The sequence below is a fragment of the Podarcis raffonei genome, chromosome 2 (assembly GCF_027172205.1).
Source record: "Podarcis raffonei isolate rPodRaf1 chromosome 2, rPodRaf1.pri, whole genome shotgun sequence".
NCBI classification, from domain to species: Eukaryota; Metazoa; Chordata; class Lepidosauria; order Squamata; family Lacertidae; genus Podarcis; species Podarcis raffonei.
Window position 1 is genome coordinate 80,775,754 of NC_070603.1, and position 14,210 is coordinate 80,789,963.

General features: G+C 41.1%; 1 protein-coding gene across 3 annotated transcripts in view; it reads right to left on the reverse strand.

Moving 5' to 3' along the window:
• Positions 1-3,289: 3,289 nt before the first annotated feature.
• The window catches only part of PHF2 (PHD finger protein 2), a 121,850-nt gene continuing 110,929 nt past the window's right edge, over positions 3,290-14,210 (reverse strand). For 2 of the 3 annotated variants that reach the window (XM_053377763.1, XM_053377764.1), the window contains exons 18-22: positions 10,167-10,441; positions 7,538-7,633; positions 6,923-7,032; positions 6,009-6,270; positions 3,290-4,720 (exon numbers count right to left, since the gene is read on the reverse strand). In XM_053377763.1, coding sequence (XP_053233738.1) covers positions 4,632-4,720; positions 6,009-6,270; positions 6,923-7,032; positions 7,538-7,633; positions 10,167-10,441 — 832 coding nt within the window. In that variant the 3' untranslated portion in view covers positions 3,290-4,631. The remainder of the gene's footprint in view (positions 4,721-6,008; positions 6,271-6,922; positions 7,033-7,537; positions 7,634-10,166; positions 10,442-14,210) is intronic. The other variant, XM_053377765.1, reaches the window with a different exon arrangement.

Below are 14,210 nucleotides of genomic sequence, written 5' to 3' on the forward strand. Positions count from 1 at the left end.
AAAAAGCAAATAAAACATTGCAACAGTGTTTTGTGTTGTGTAGGCTCCTTTGATGTAAGTAATGGGCCCCGCCTGCTAACCTGCTCCCTAAAATATCACTGGTTTACTCATTTCTATATATAGGGTGCCTACATTCTGCGTGTGCAAATGGCTTAGATACCTATTAGGTCCATAAATTACCATATAGCATATTTTGTTGTTGTTGTTTAGTTGTGTCCGACTCTTCGTGACCCCATGGACCAGAGCACGCCAGGCCCTCCTGTCTTCCACTGCCTCCAGCAGTTTGGTCAAACTCATGCTGGTAGCTTCAAGAACACTGTCCAACCATCTCGCCCTCTGTCGTCCCCTTCTCCTTGTGCCCTCAATCTTTCCCAACATCAGGGTCTTTTCCAGGGAGTCTTCTCTTCTCATATTCAACACAAAATACAGTGACAATTTGTTGTTGACAGAGGACAGCGGGACATATAAAGGGTCCCATTACCTTCGGTAGAATAGAGAAATTACCAGTTCCTGAGGTGTCAGTCAAGCCTCCTGCAGGAGAGGTGAGTTTTACCTCTTTGCCTCTTGCACTACAGCTTGTAAATAAACAATGACTAAGCTGATAGTATTTAAGACTATGTACCTTCAGTAGCTTAGGGCCCCATCAAACTTAAATCCGGCCCTGCCGCTTGTGATTCCTGGCCACTTGTACTCAAGGCAAACCACTTCCAACAGTAGAGGTGGAACATAGCTATTGGGGTTAGTTTACACTCATATACCTCAGAGCCTAAAAGAGTTTCGGTGATCTGGAGGAGCCCATTCTTCTGGTGCACGAATGTCTGCTTTCTGCAAGGTGCACCTGTAAACACAGCAGGATGGTATTCGTTATGTGCCCTGTGATCAGTCGTGGGGATCTCATCCTGCCTGCAGTTGCTTCTACATCAATCTGCTCCTTTTCAAATAGCTTCCGCACTGAAACTCCTGCCCTGGCAGTGAACAAGTGTTACCTGCAACCCAGATCGGCGCGTTGCCCTTCGATGACTAGAGTTGGAAGGGACCCAAAGAGGTCATGTGGTTCAAACCCCTGTGATGTAGGACCTTGTAGACCCACGGCCTGAATCAAATTTCTCAAGAACCAAACCAACGCCAGTTCTATACAAAACCTGAAATATTTTACTTTTAAAATTTTGATCTAAGTTTACTTAGATTTCATGGACTTGATACAAGAGCATTTGATATGAATCGGTAAATAAAACACTGTAATAGATAGCCACAATAAACTTTGTTAGAAATGTACATGTTGCGAAAATAATAATCATAATAATAATCATAATAATAACAATAATAATAATAATAAACAGCATGATGTTTGTGTTATATTATATAAATGCTTGACAAGAACAGTATACTAGGGAAGCTTAAAAAAACTTGCTCGGCTTAACCCTGGGGCCCTATTCAACTAACATTTTTGACTCCGAGGATCCAAACCCAGTTTCCCCATCGTGGCTGTAGAAAGGTTAGTTAATAAGGCCTCAGTTGTTTTCTGTAGCTGTTTTTTTTTCCTCATGGACATCACATCCAGGTAATGTGTATATAAACAAAGCTCATAATAAATGTACAAATATAAAAAGCTACAAACATTAATAAATTACATCATCACAAAACACAGAAACACTTCACAAGGTGCTAATAAAATAATTGTATCCCCTCATAATACAAGAATTGAAACAAGGAGCTGGTATTATAAAGTTGAAGATTCTTCTTCATAATGTGTCTTAAATAGATCAAATTTTTTGTACTATTATTCGATTCTGTATAAGGCTGCACAAAGTTTTACTTGTTTTTCAGGCAATGCCGAAATAATTAATATAATAATAATCAAAGGGAAAAGAAAACAAAAACAAAGACCAAAAACCCAAAATTCCTCTCTTAGAGTCAAGAACCTAAAATACAACAGTTGATAATACTCGGCAAAAAACTTGTATAAAGGTTAATGAAGTATTCTATAGAAAGAAAGGTCTAAAGATACTTTGCTCTTATAAAAAAGAAGGTATTTAAAAAGCTATTTACAGGCTACATTCTATGAAAAAATATGCTTTAGGAAACAGATCTATAAATGAAAACCTGGGATTGCCTGAGAAACAAATTTAACTCTTTAAGTGTTTAAATGCAGACAAGCAAGTTTAATGTAAAATAATGCACTCTACACTAAACACTAAGAGAGTTAAAAGACGACAAGTATCCAGTTAAACTGTCAATAAGCTTGGCTTTCGTCTTATCAGACATCTGTGTGTGCCCACAGCCGTCATTCCTCCAGACAAGTGTATCTCATAGGAAGTGCTTTGATATGACTGTCAGAAGCCTTATGTACATCGCTGACATGGGTTTGCACCTCACGGCCTGCCTTGGGGTCAAGGCGAGCTCAAACCATGGAGCCATCATGTCTTAGTGGGTTTGCAAGCATTAAAAAACAACAACCCACAAACCCTCAAAGTGTTGATACAGATGTTACATTTTCTTAGCACTTTGCCTCTGGAACTGTTTCCTCACACACACACACACACACCAGCTGCTTTCCCCAGAGCAGGAAGATGGGATGGGGTTGAGTCATGGAGCCAGAAGAAAGTGCCCTGTTTGCTGACATTCTTAGTTATCCCAAGAAAACAGCTTAGCTCAATGATGTGCCTCTTTTGTTTACATGATCCAGGGGTTTACTCAAGGCTACTGTGAATTGAAAGAAATAAATCCTGGTTAATTGGTGGGGGGCTGTCATTGGTTTCATCTCATATTAATTGATTGCATTTTTTAAAAAAAAACCTGTGTCGCTGTGAACTTAACGTGTGATCTGTTGGATGGGGTTCAGAAGTCACGTCAAGATAGCAAAGGTCCAAGGGTTGACCCAAGGAAATTATTGAGCAGCAGGGCTTTTTTGCAGCCGGAACTAAGTTCTGGCACCTCTCAGGTGGGTTCCATTGCCATTCTAAGAGAATGAGAGAGCCACCTCTTTTTCTAGAAAACAGCACTGGTGAGGAGGTACTGAACTAAAGGTGCTATCGTATATCCACTTAAGAGTAAGCACGTTGAACTCAAAGGGACTTACTTCAGAGTTGACATGCACAGGCTCACAAACTAAGGAGGACATATTGTGTTAACTTTGTGTCACACTTGCCATTTCTACTTGGTCAAGTCCTGCACCGCCACACCAGTAGCCATTGAAATGGGGAAATAAAGAGACTATTTCACATGCCGTGGGCAGCATCTGTCTTTGGGATTCAGAAGGAGCCATGACATCTGTTCCTCCCGCATGGTGCTCAATTTCAAGAATCAGCACCTCAAGACGGGGGCCTAGACACACAGAAGTGGCAACTTTGTCACAAGGTTAACTGGAGAGTCAGCCCTGAACATGGAATTCTCTGCTCTGGTAAACAACGGCCATAATTTCTAAACAGAAACCCTGACCTAGCAATATCTTGAAAGAAACAAAACTGCAACCCCTCTGTTTCTACGATCATGTAAACAAGCCTTAGCAAGAACAGCGGCGAGTGAAAAAATATCTCCAGACACAACCGTTCTTTTCAGGTCTTATTGCTAAGGAGCCAATTCCATCATTTTGTAACAATCTCCCAGCTGTACATATTGGTTTTTGTTATTATTGAGGTGTTTTGCTTTGTCTTATAAGGCTACTCCTATCACACATTGCCTTGTGGTGGTGAAAGCAGAGACAATAAGGACAGACAGTATGCTAAGAGGTGCTAAAAAAAATAAAACTTACAGATAAGAAAATGGTGGGAGGGATGGAAAACTATCAATGAGAAGGATTGTAATCCAGCACCAACTGAAATTAATGGAATAACTATCACTGATTTTCAAAGAACTGCATTAACCCATTTTGCGTCTACACACCCTAATCATTAACCCAATTGGATCAGGCCTGTGATCCGGATTGTTCCGGCAGTCACCTAGCATTGCACATAAAATAAATTAATTCATCCATTTTTGTCCTATACCCGGTTATAGGGAAAGTTCTTAGTAGTGCTGAAGTGCAATTTTAGTTCTTCCGTTGATGAAAACATACTTATCATGAGCCAGGTAAAGAAAATTAAGTATTCCATTATGCATATTAGGTCTTGTATGTATTATATCACACACAGTAATGGCAAAAATATCTTCCCCCTCTCTGTAAGTTAATTTGAGCAAAGGTGGAATTTACCAAAACTCTAATCTCCTGCCACTTAACCAGATACCTCTCTAAAATTGGTGCAGCTGGATAAATGAAACATAACTGAAATTAATGTGCATACTGTTAAAAACAACCACTTTTTCTTCACTTATAAACAAGTTAAAGGGATACTTTCCTAAAACTGGAATGATCCTCAGTTTCTTGGAGTATTAACTTTTTGCGAACTAGTCACTCTCAGCAATTTGAGAAAGGACATCTATATTAAAAAATATTTATAGCAGTATTCTGTACATGTTTAACTGCTGAAAGTTAAAAAGAATTTATTAAAGTGGTGGCAAAAAGTTAACTGGTATTGTCCCTCGGGTGTTGCACAATACGACTGAAGGTCCTTCAAGAGTTGAAGAAGAGTTAGTGTCAGCTCAGGACATTCTGAACTTTGAACTTTGATAAGAGTCCCAGCTGGGGCTAAGTTTTAGAGGAGAAGTTTCCCGTTCCGATGAATTTTCAAAATCTTCCCAAGCCTTTGCTTAGCTGTGGCCATGCCTTTTTTCGTACGTTTCCCTGCAAGTGTGAGAAAAGGGGACACATTAAGCCACAAAACCTCTGTCTACGAAGAAAGTTTTACGACGGAGAAAGATGAAGCAAACGCAAATGAAGATTGGTTTGGAAAGGATTTGGCTGCATCCCCACATTCTAGAAGCAAATCAAACATTTCCCATGTTCTGTACAGTTGGGTGAGGAAAATGGCGGCCTGACTAAGGCCATCTAGTTGACTTATGGTGAGGTTAAATTTTGGGGTGTTTTTTGTTGTTTTTTAAATAGATTTTGTTGAAATCTGCAAAAGAACACAAAGATTGATATCAAATATCTTTTCATCAAGGCTAAAAAACTAATCTGAACAGAAAAAGGAAAAAGCAACCTACAAGTTGCAACCCACAAACTGAAGGTCAAGTTACACATTATGCTGCTTGCCTCTTGATTTCCTGCACAGGGGAAGGGGATTGCTGCTGGGATGGCAACATACAACATACAACAAACTGGCAGAGACACATGCCCAACTGGCATGTTCTCTCCCTCCTGGTCGATCGTTTGGGAGCTTCAAAAGCTTTCTTCTGCCCGAACATCACAGCGACTGATGCCAAAAGGCATTAGCACACTTAGGGATCCGCAGAGTATTCACAGTTTGCTGCTCCTGGTCTAAGGGCAAACGTATAAAACATTTACCGCACCACAGAAGACAAACAATTATAATAATGATGGTTTCCCCAGCCACTCTGGGCTGCTCCCAACAAAATATTAAAAAATGCGATAAAACTTTAAAAACATTAAAAACTTCCTTAAACAGGGCTTCCTTCAGATGTCTTCTAAAAGTCAGCTAGTTGTTTATTTCCTTGACATCTGATGGGAGGGCGTTCCACAGTGCGGGCGCCACTACCAAGAAGGCCCTCTGCCTGGTTCCCTGTAACATCGCTTCTTGTAATGAGGGAACTGCCAGAAGGCCCTCGGCACTGGACCTCAGTGTCTGGGCTGAACGATGGGGGTGGAGACGCTCCTTCAGGTATACTGGTATGTTAGCTTCTTAAAAGTTGAAAACTACCATTCCTAAAGTAGCAGGTATTCCATGTGTATACAACCAGTGTGTTTTCCTTGATATACACTGGTTGTGTGGTTTCCTGTGGTTTCTGTAGGGAACTGAGGCATACCAACACGACTTACCAAATGCTACATGAACTGGTTTGAAAACAATACAAGACCACATATTATGACAAAGCAAAGCATATATTAAGGAAATGATGCTGCCAGCTCATGAAAATATCTGCCACTTCTAATATAAACTGACGAAAACTACCTTTGGCGGCAGCATTATTCTGTGACGATGACGAGGGCCTCCGTTGCGTGAGGAAAACTCCGGGTGCCATGGGTTGAGAACCTCGGTTGACTTGGGCCACCCCAAACGTGCTTGCACCAGCTGTATACTCGTGGTCTGCTAAACTACTGCTGTGGGACTCCAGCTTGGGTTCAGGAGAGCTGCTTTCCTGAGGGATTTTGTTTGTGTTGTTGGGCGACAGTTTCTTTTTGGTGTTCTTTTTCTTCTTGCCCTTCTGTTCCTCCTTTCAAAAATGATATGATGGCCATTAGCTTCAAAAAGGTAGCTGTTATTGCTAGCACTGGTACATTACAGGCACCACACTCCATAAATAGGCATCGCAGCCCTACAAGCTCCAGAGGGTAGGCCCCAAACCAAAGGATTCAAATTACAAGGGAGGAAATAACGACTAAATATCAGGAAGAACTTTCTGATGGTAAGAGCTGTTTGAGAGTGGAATGGGCTCCCTTGGAAGGTGGTGGACTCTCTCCTTCATTGGAGGTTTTTAAACAGAGATGGGATGGCCATCTGCCACAGATACTTTAGTTGCAAATCCTACATTGCAGGGGGTTCCAAATCTACAACTATATGATTCTATGATGAAAAACTGGGAGCCAGATTCAACTAACCCATTGTGGCACAAAGATTCTGGCTACTGCAACATGGCTTCTTCTGCCCCTTCTCATTCCATGCACTCCCTCAAATCCACTCTGGAGGACTGGGAGAATTCCCCAGAACAGCATGTTGGAGAAGGAGAGGGCAGAATCTCTAGGTGTGGTATTCAATTAAGTTTTACTCAGTGCTGACCCATAGAAATTAATGGCCATGAATTCCAATCGGTCTACTCCGATGTCCATTGGATTTATTTATTTTTGAAACCTCTCTGGTCAGCTCACCTGCTGGGATAATTTAGCAGCTGCTGCCGCCAGTCCTGTTTCAATAGAGGCAACTCTTGTACCTTCTCGGACAGGTCTGTCTTGCCGAGGTACCGATGGACCAACCCTTGCTAAATGCAGAAGCAAAAAACAAAGGTTACAAACACAGCAATGTGAAGTTGTATATATACACTAGCATATCCAATACAGAATTAAGCATGCTTGTACACATAAAGTACAAAGGCTGAATTGAGGTGATCTCACTCAGATCCTGAAACCTGTGCAAAAGATGTCCTCAAAAATTACATGTCTGATTATAGGAATCCAGTCAAAATTTCAGTGCTGCTGAGGAATCCTTTCTTTGTTTGCTGTGACCAAAGGTATGGTAAGGGCAGCATATTTAAGCAGCACCTTGCCAGGAATGTGGTAGTCAGGATCAGCCATATACATCCATCCTTGAAATACTGCAGCAACTCTGACCATTTTTAGGTTTATTGTCATCAAAAGGTATAAGTGAATGGCATAACTTACTTTGGGGCTTCCTAGAAATCTGTGTATGTACAGTAAATGATGAATTAAAAGGATTTTAGAATATTTTTCCTGTATATGTTTGATTTAAAGTATTATAAATATTACCTGTTGGGCTATATGGTGCATCATCAGAACTTTTCCTTTTCTTTGATCGAGACTTGAATACTGGATTATCTTCATCTGATTCAAGGGAGGGATAAACTAAAAGAGAAAACAAATACCATAAGAGATTCTGGTATGGCACTACTCGATAGTGTAAGCATGCCATATATGTAAAAAATAAAATAAAATGGGAGGAGCCAATAGCCTTTGAGTGGGTGAATCAAACCTGGAATAATTCAGTTCTAAACATGAAGGATAAAAATATTAGCTTTGCATCATGATCTATTCCAGTGTTTGAGTTACAGGAGCAAGACTCCTTTGTCAGTATCTCTGAATTAGGACTATATTGAAGGTGGCCCTTAGCTTCCACATCAGACTTCGCGCTGAGATCTATGGATAAAGGGCAGTATACAAATTATTATTATTATTAAGCAATTCCTACAGATCTACTGTGCACTTCAATAATTTTTCCAAGCATTTGTTTTCCAGAGTTCTGAAGTAATTCTGTGTGCAGTATGCCTGCAACTTAAGCACAACTTACCTTGTGCTTGTGGCAAACGGTTTAACAAAAAATTAAAAGGGGGCAGGCATCTGGGAGGGGGGGGACGCTTTGGCAATCCCACCTGCTACTGACCCCAATGTGTTTCATGTGCAATTTTGGCTTTAGGTGTGATTCATGGAACGTAACCCCCGTATAAGTTGCAGGCTTACTGTATCTGGAACCCGTCTACAGCCATTAGCAGTTCTTTGTTCTGTGCATCTTGTATGCTTAGGAAGGATTCTGGCAGCCGTTTATAAAGTCCTAGCCTCGTTAAAAAATACCCAAAGAATGGGCAGGGTGGAGGCAGTTGCTCACAAACATTGAATGCACTGTAAGCTGCAGCCATGTGGCAGTAGCAGTAGCTACACATGTGGTTATTGGAGACACAGCTACTCTACCTCCAATTATTCTATGGAAACATCTGAGATTTGCCACACCCTCCATCTCTTTTGCTTTCGGAGAACCCGCAACTTCTAGCCTAATGGCAGCTACATTGTTTGCATTACGCCCACTTAAACTGAGAAACCTATCTCAAATGTGGACTTAAATTTCATTTCTTTTTGCTATGGCGAGATATGATTTTAAAGCAATTGCATCAATTTAGCCACCGACTGAAAATGTGCTGGCCAGATGTAGGACAAATGGAGCCTTAGTGAACCAAACCATATTACAACAAAGCAAGCTTATTAAATGGTAGCATAAATATGTAATTAGCAAGAATGTTGGTTCTCTCCCCACCCCACCAAATCGGTCTTCTCCTTTCAGAATGACATCTTTAGATCGTGTCTATACATTATACTTTTGCAATCATTTAAAAGTAATTTAACTAGAGTGATATGCCTACAGGTACCGTCATTATAATTTGTGCTTATGTTTGGTCAAAGAAGTACAGCTTCTTCAATTCAGAAGAGATTCTAGCTTTCATTGAGCTACAACAGGATTTCAATCTGTTTGCTTTTAGCCTCTCAAATGCTGAAAGCGGAGGGAAATTATGTGCTTTCCAAAGGGGTGGAAGACATCTTACGTATGGCTTAATATTTTTGGAAGCTAAATTATTAGGCTATCTATCGGTCTTAGGGCGACACTTCACTAAGCATGTTCTAGTAGTGCAGTCCCACTGGGGGAAACAAAGCTATGTTGATTGTGCAAATGGCTGGTAAATTGCAATGTTAGCGCCATTAATGAGTTTGCTTGCTCACCAAAAAAGTTGGTGCACAGCTCTGCATGTCTGCCTAGGGCTTCTTCCTCCCTTTTTCAAACAGCCACCTCCCCCTGTTGCATCACAAACTGCTTTTTAAACATGAAGAAATTGCAGTAGCATATGAAGCAGCATGGAGTGGAAGCAGAGGAAGTTAATGGTGGGGGAGAAACCTGGCACTTAATGGATGTGCTTAAACACTCTGGGTTCCCAACTAAGAGGAGGCTTAATTGGGAGGTGAAGGGGGCATGTCCAGGGACACTAGGAATGGGGCCATCATACATGCCCCCATCCTCCAACACACTTTTGCCCTTCTGCGTCCAGGCTGAATGCCTGAATAGCATTTCAGTAAGCATGAAGAGGAAGAAGAAGAAGAGTTTGGATTTGATATCCCGCTTTATCACTACCCTAAGGAGTCTCAAAGTGGCTAACAATCTCCTTTCCCCTCCTCCCCCACAACAAACACTCTGTGAGGTGAGTGGGGCTGAGAGACTTCAGAGAAGTGTGACTGGCCCAAGGTCACCCAGCAGCTGCTTGTGGAGGAGCGGAGACGCGAACCCGGTTCACCAGATTACGAGTCCACTGCTCTTAACCACTACACCACGCTGGCTCTCATGACCTGAGATCTCCCTTGTAAAATTTGAAAAAACTCCCATACCTATCTCACACGGACAAAATTACCAAATGGAATTAAGGGAGATGTTGCGAGGCAGATAAAACAAGGCTGGCTTCCAGCAATCGTTCAGGCCTCTGACTCAGAATCTGCTGCCACAACAACTGGTGGCGTTACTGCTTTCATGAAGGGACCGGCCACCTTTGTGTGTTTCACTGCTTGTGTATATTTAAAGGGTTCACATCTAGAGAGAAAGAAAAGTGATGCAGACATTCCATACCATAATCAGAATCTTTAAAACAGGCGTCTAAGTGATCCTGGTCCTCGTCATAATCTTCAATGTCAATGTTGTTTTTTGCACTCTTTTTCGGCAACCTTTTCCCTGCATTTTTGTTGTTGCTACTTCCAGTTTTTTTGGCGTTTGGGGCGGACGTGGAATTATTCTTTGCTTGGTTGGGGCCCCACGAAGGCTGTAGGCAGGAATCTGTAGGCAGGTTTGCCATCGACAACATCCCTTGGATCGCTTCCTGTGTGCTGGGAGATGCAGGTGGCTGACTGAGGGGGGGAAAGGAGGAGGGTGGGAGAAAGAGAGCTTTCAACTCAGAGTAAATGCAAGTACAGAATAAAGAGGGGGTGCCCAATATTACATATGTCACATGCCCTCCAACGTCATGGGGTACACTTGTCGACCACACTGTGGCCATTTGCATTGTACAGACAAGACATCACCTTATGTAAGAGAATGGACAGACTTAAACTGCATTATGGAGACACAGCCGGTAGGGGAGAATATCATTTTCCCTGGACATTCTAACAGAGACCTTGACATTAATATATTTAAATATAAAGGGGGTTGCCTGGTTAATTCATATTTAAAGTAGGCTAACTGAAATCAATAGACTTTTCATTTTTTTATTTCTACCGGTCTACACTGGTAATCACCCAAAAGATTCAAGGTGCAATTGAGATGAAATATAGAACTCTTCTTGTGGGGATTTTTTATTTTTTTTAAGTAAATATCTCAACACGAATGGAGGTCAGGAAATCTGTAGCTGCTGTTAAGGGACTAAGATCAGGACTGAATGCAATTGGATTAACTAAGATTTCAGAAGCAGGAAGAAATAAGAACTTTACACCCTGAAACCCAGCACATGGGAAGTCACTCAAAATGTATAATTGGCTGTATAAGTGATCTATATTTGGATGGGAATTGTAATTTGATATTGATAAAATGTGGCTGTTACTGGATTTTTTAATAATTGAAAATTAATAAAAAATATTTCAAAAAACAACTTATTTTACACTATTAGATTTTTCACACGTGGTACAATTAGGAATTACGGGTCATTGTTTCACTCGCTCTACAAAAAAAGCAGTGTGATATGTCAGCAATTGATGTTTTAGCAATATATGCTTTGATGCGCCAGCAAATTTATTTATTTTACCTAACAGAATTCATATACCGCTCTCTCCAGCAAAAGACCCCCAAGCAGCATGCAAAAGTGAATTGAAAATATTCATCAAGAATACCAACAAACATGAAAAACTCTGGGTACTTTCCAGAAAGCTTTGGTGACAGCAGCTCTGGCTTTGTCTAGTCACTGCTGCCTCCTCTAAAAAAACTTATAGGAGAGAAATTGTGGGTAGATGTGGCTTGCTGTATCTGAGAGGAAAGGTTTTAGCTTGCAGTCTCAAGCAGGAATTCTCCTTACAATTCTTGTAAGCCAAGATGCCTGCTTGAAGTGCTAGCCATAAGTGTCTACTTGCCAGTCAGTCCTGTGCAGTTGTTTTTAGTTTGTTTTTTGGTGGGTGGCCTTGAAACATTGAAAGTGGAGGAGTCAGTGGAGACCTGCCTTCCATTGTCGGGGAAATGGTTTTAAAGGGGAGGGGGAAGCAAAGGCAGAGCTTAACATTCCCATCAGCCTTTTCTTGGATGTACTAAATGCAGGGGAGCTGCTGTTTTATGTTACATCTGATGTGCTGGGAGGCTAACTCAGTCCACTTTTGTACTACTTGCTATTCCAGATATAGCAAGACGAGAATACGCTCGGCAAAGCATGCCACAACTGGTCCTGCTCACAGCTCTATCCAGAAAATGAGCAAACCTGGTTTTAGCAATTATCAACTCTGTGAGCACTTAAGACATTTGCTTGCTTTCTTAAAACCTTGAACCCGAGATACAGTGGAAATGGACCATCAAACGCTGCCTGCCAAATGGGCAAATTAGAGAGGAACTGCCTAAAGCAAAGCAAGCGATAGCAAATAAATTGTGGGATCTGATCAAAACCAGTGGCTCGGAGTGGGGGGTGGGGCGCAGAGGAGAAGAAAAACAAGCCACAGACTGATTGTTTAACAAGCTTTTAAAGCAGCAAAAGGTTAAGGTAAAATTGGCCGGGTAGCAATCTTCTGAGCAAACCCCATTCATGCGAATGGAGCTTGCACAGAAGAAGATTTGCGTCCTTCCATTTAGCATCCTGTCGTTTTTGGCATTCGGCTTAGTGTTCTGTTGCCCTGCTCGTGAGCAACTTCCTTTAAAATCAATCAGGTTTGCACAGGAGATGTTGACACTGGATTGTGCCCAATGTGTTTTTCATTAGGCACATTTGCAGCTTAGTAATTCTGGATCTGCTCTAAGTGAAATACGAAACAGGAAGCAATTATTAAAGTCTGGAAAGTCACATCCCCTTTCTGTAGTTTTAGTGATTATTGCTATTTTTTAAAAAACATAATAAAGAATAATACTAGTAATATGAAAGCATAATTTGAAAAAATATGAATGAGAGCTTCTTTAAATGGAGTGCATGTGTGTGACTGGTGCCAAATGCTTTACATCATTCCCTGGCTGAATGGCAGCTTTGAACTGTGATTGAACATTACACTGAAAATATTAACGTTTTACTTCTGTTCCTATGAGTGATACCCAGAAGGGAAAATTCCACCAATTCCCCCGTAGCTTGCAGCCAGCTTCATCTGGGACATTTCCCTTGATCCCTGCTCTTGGTTACAGGGCTAGTTCTTTGCTACTTTGTGGCTCTCACCTATTGAATTTCTGCCTGACTTGCACCTCCTGAAGAGGCAGATCATTTAAAAATCTGATTCAATCTGAAATTACAAAAGGTTTCTTTCTAAGAAAATGCAATTATAATGTAAATTCCAGTACATTATAAAAGGTAACCAGTTATCAATCAGTAAAACAATACGGCATATCCAATTTTTCCTCTGGACAAAGCCCATTTGTTTATCAATATTTGCTGAATCAAGGGTTATGTAGATGGAACACTAGCTTGCTTCTGCTATGGTGCCGAGACAATTTTGTTTATGACTAACAAATTAACAAATAAGCACAGTTACTTGAAAGTGTCTGCCTTGATCCAAATTATTCAACAAGATTGTGTACAGATTCCCCAGTAACTTGGATGCATTACTAACAAAGATGTCTGAAAACTTTACACCGTGTTGCATCCTCACAAATGGTTAAAAGTGAATGTTGCATCACATTTCCCAACCATAAATGACACTCTGGGCAAAGCTGAATAGATACATCTGGCTGCCATGTTGATTCCCAGAATGCTCTGGACCTAGAATAGCTTCAGAATTCCATGCCAACAGTGTGGCAAGATTCAGTCTCCTGCTGCCTCATGTAGGTCAGAGTGCTCATGCTTGTTCCCACCAAGTTAGCTTGAGGGGTTCAACCAACAAATATGGGTGCTCGTTAGAGGTAAATTTACCCAGGGGCTACTCAGATATGGAGCTGATTCTGGCAGTTCTCATTCAACATTGACTAGACATCCAATACAGCAAATAAAAATAACAATGCAAAGACTGTAGAGAAGATCAAAGTAGCCCTCTGCCCTGACACATTTATTCATTCAGCAGCAGCTTCACAATCAGGGAGTGACAGAGACTAAGGTCCACACAATTTAATTTTTGCTTTAAAAAGACAGAAGGAAAGTTAAGACGAAAACAGGAAATCTGGAAATTAGGTGCACACAACCAGGATCTAGCTGCGTCTATAAAAGCAAAATTGATAGGAGACATTTCTGGCAAGCTACCTACAATACACAGTGAAATACCTCACCCATGATCCTCAGTGATGTGCGGAATCTGCTTTCGAAACCACAAGTCTTTGAATGCACTGGTTCAAAAATACTGAGGGCCATTTTAGATTAAGACCAGTTCCAATTAAATAAATTTAGATGTGTGTGTTTGAGGGGGAGGGGTATGCATTGACATGGTAAGTAGGCCTTGGATGGGGAAGAAGGGGACATTCTACAAGGTGACAGGAAGTCCACTCCTGTGATGTTGGATAGCACCTTTTCCTATT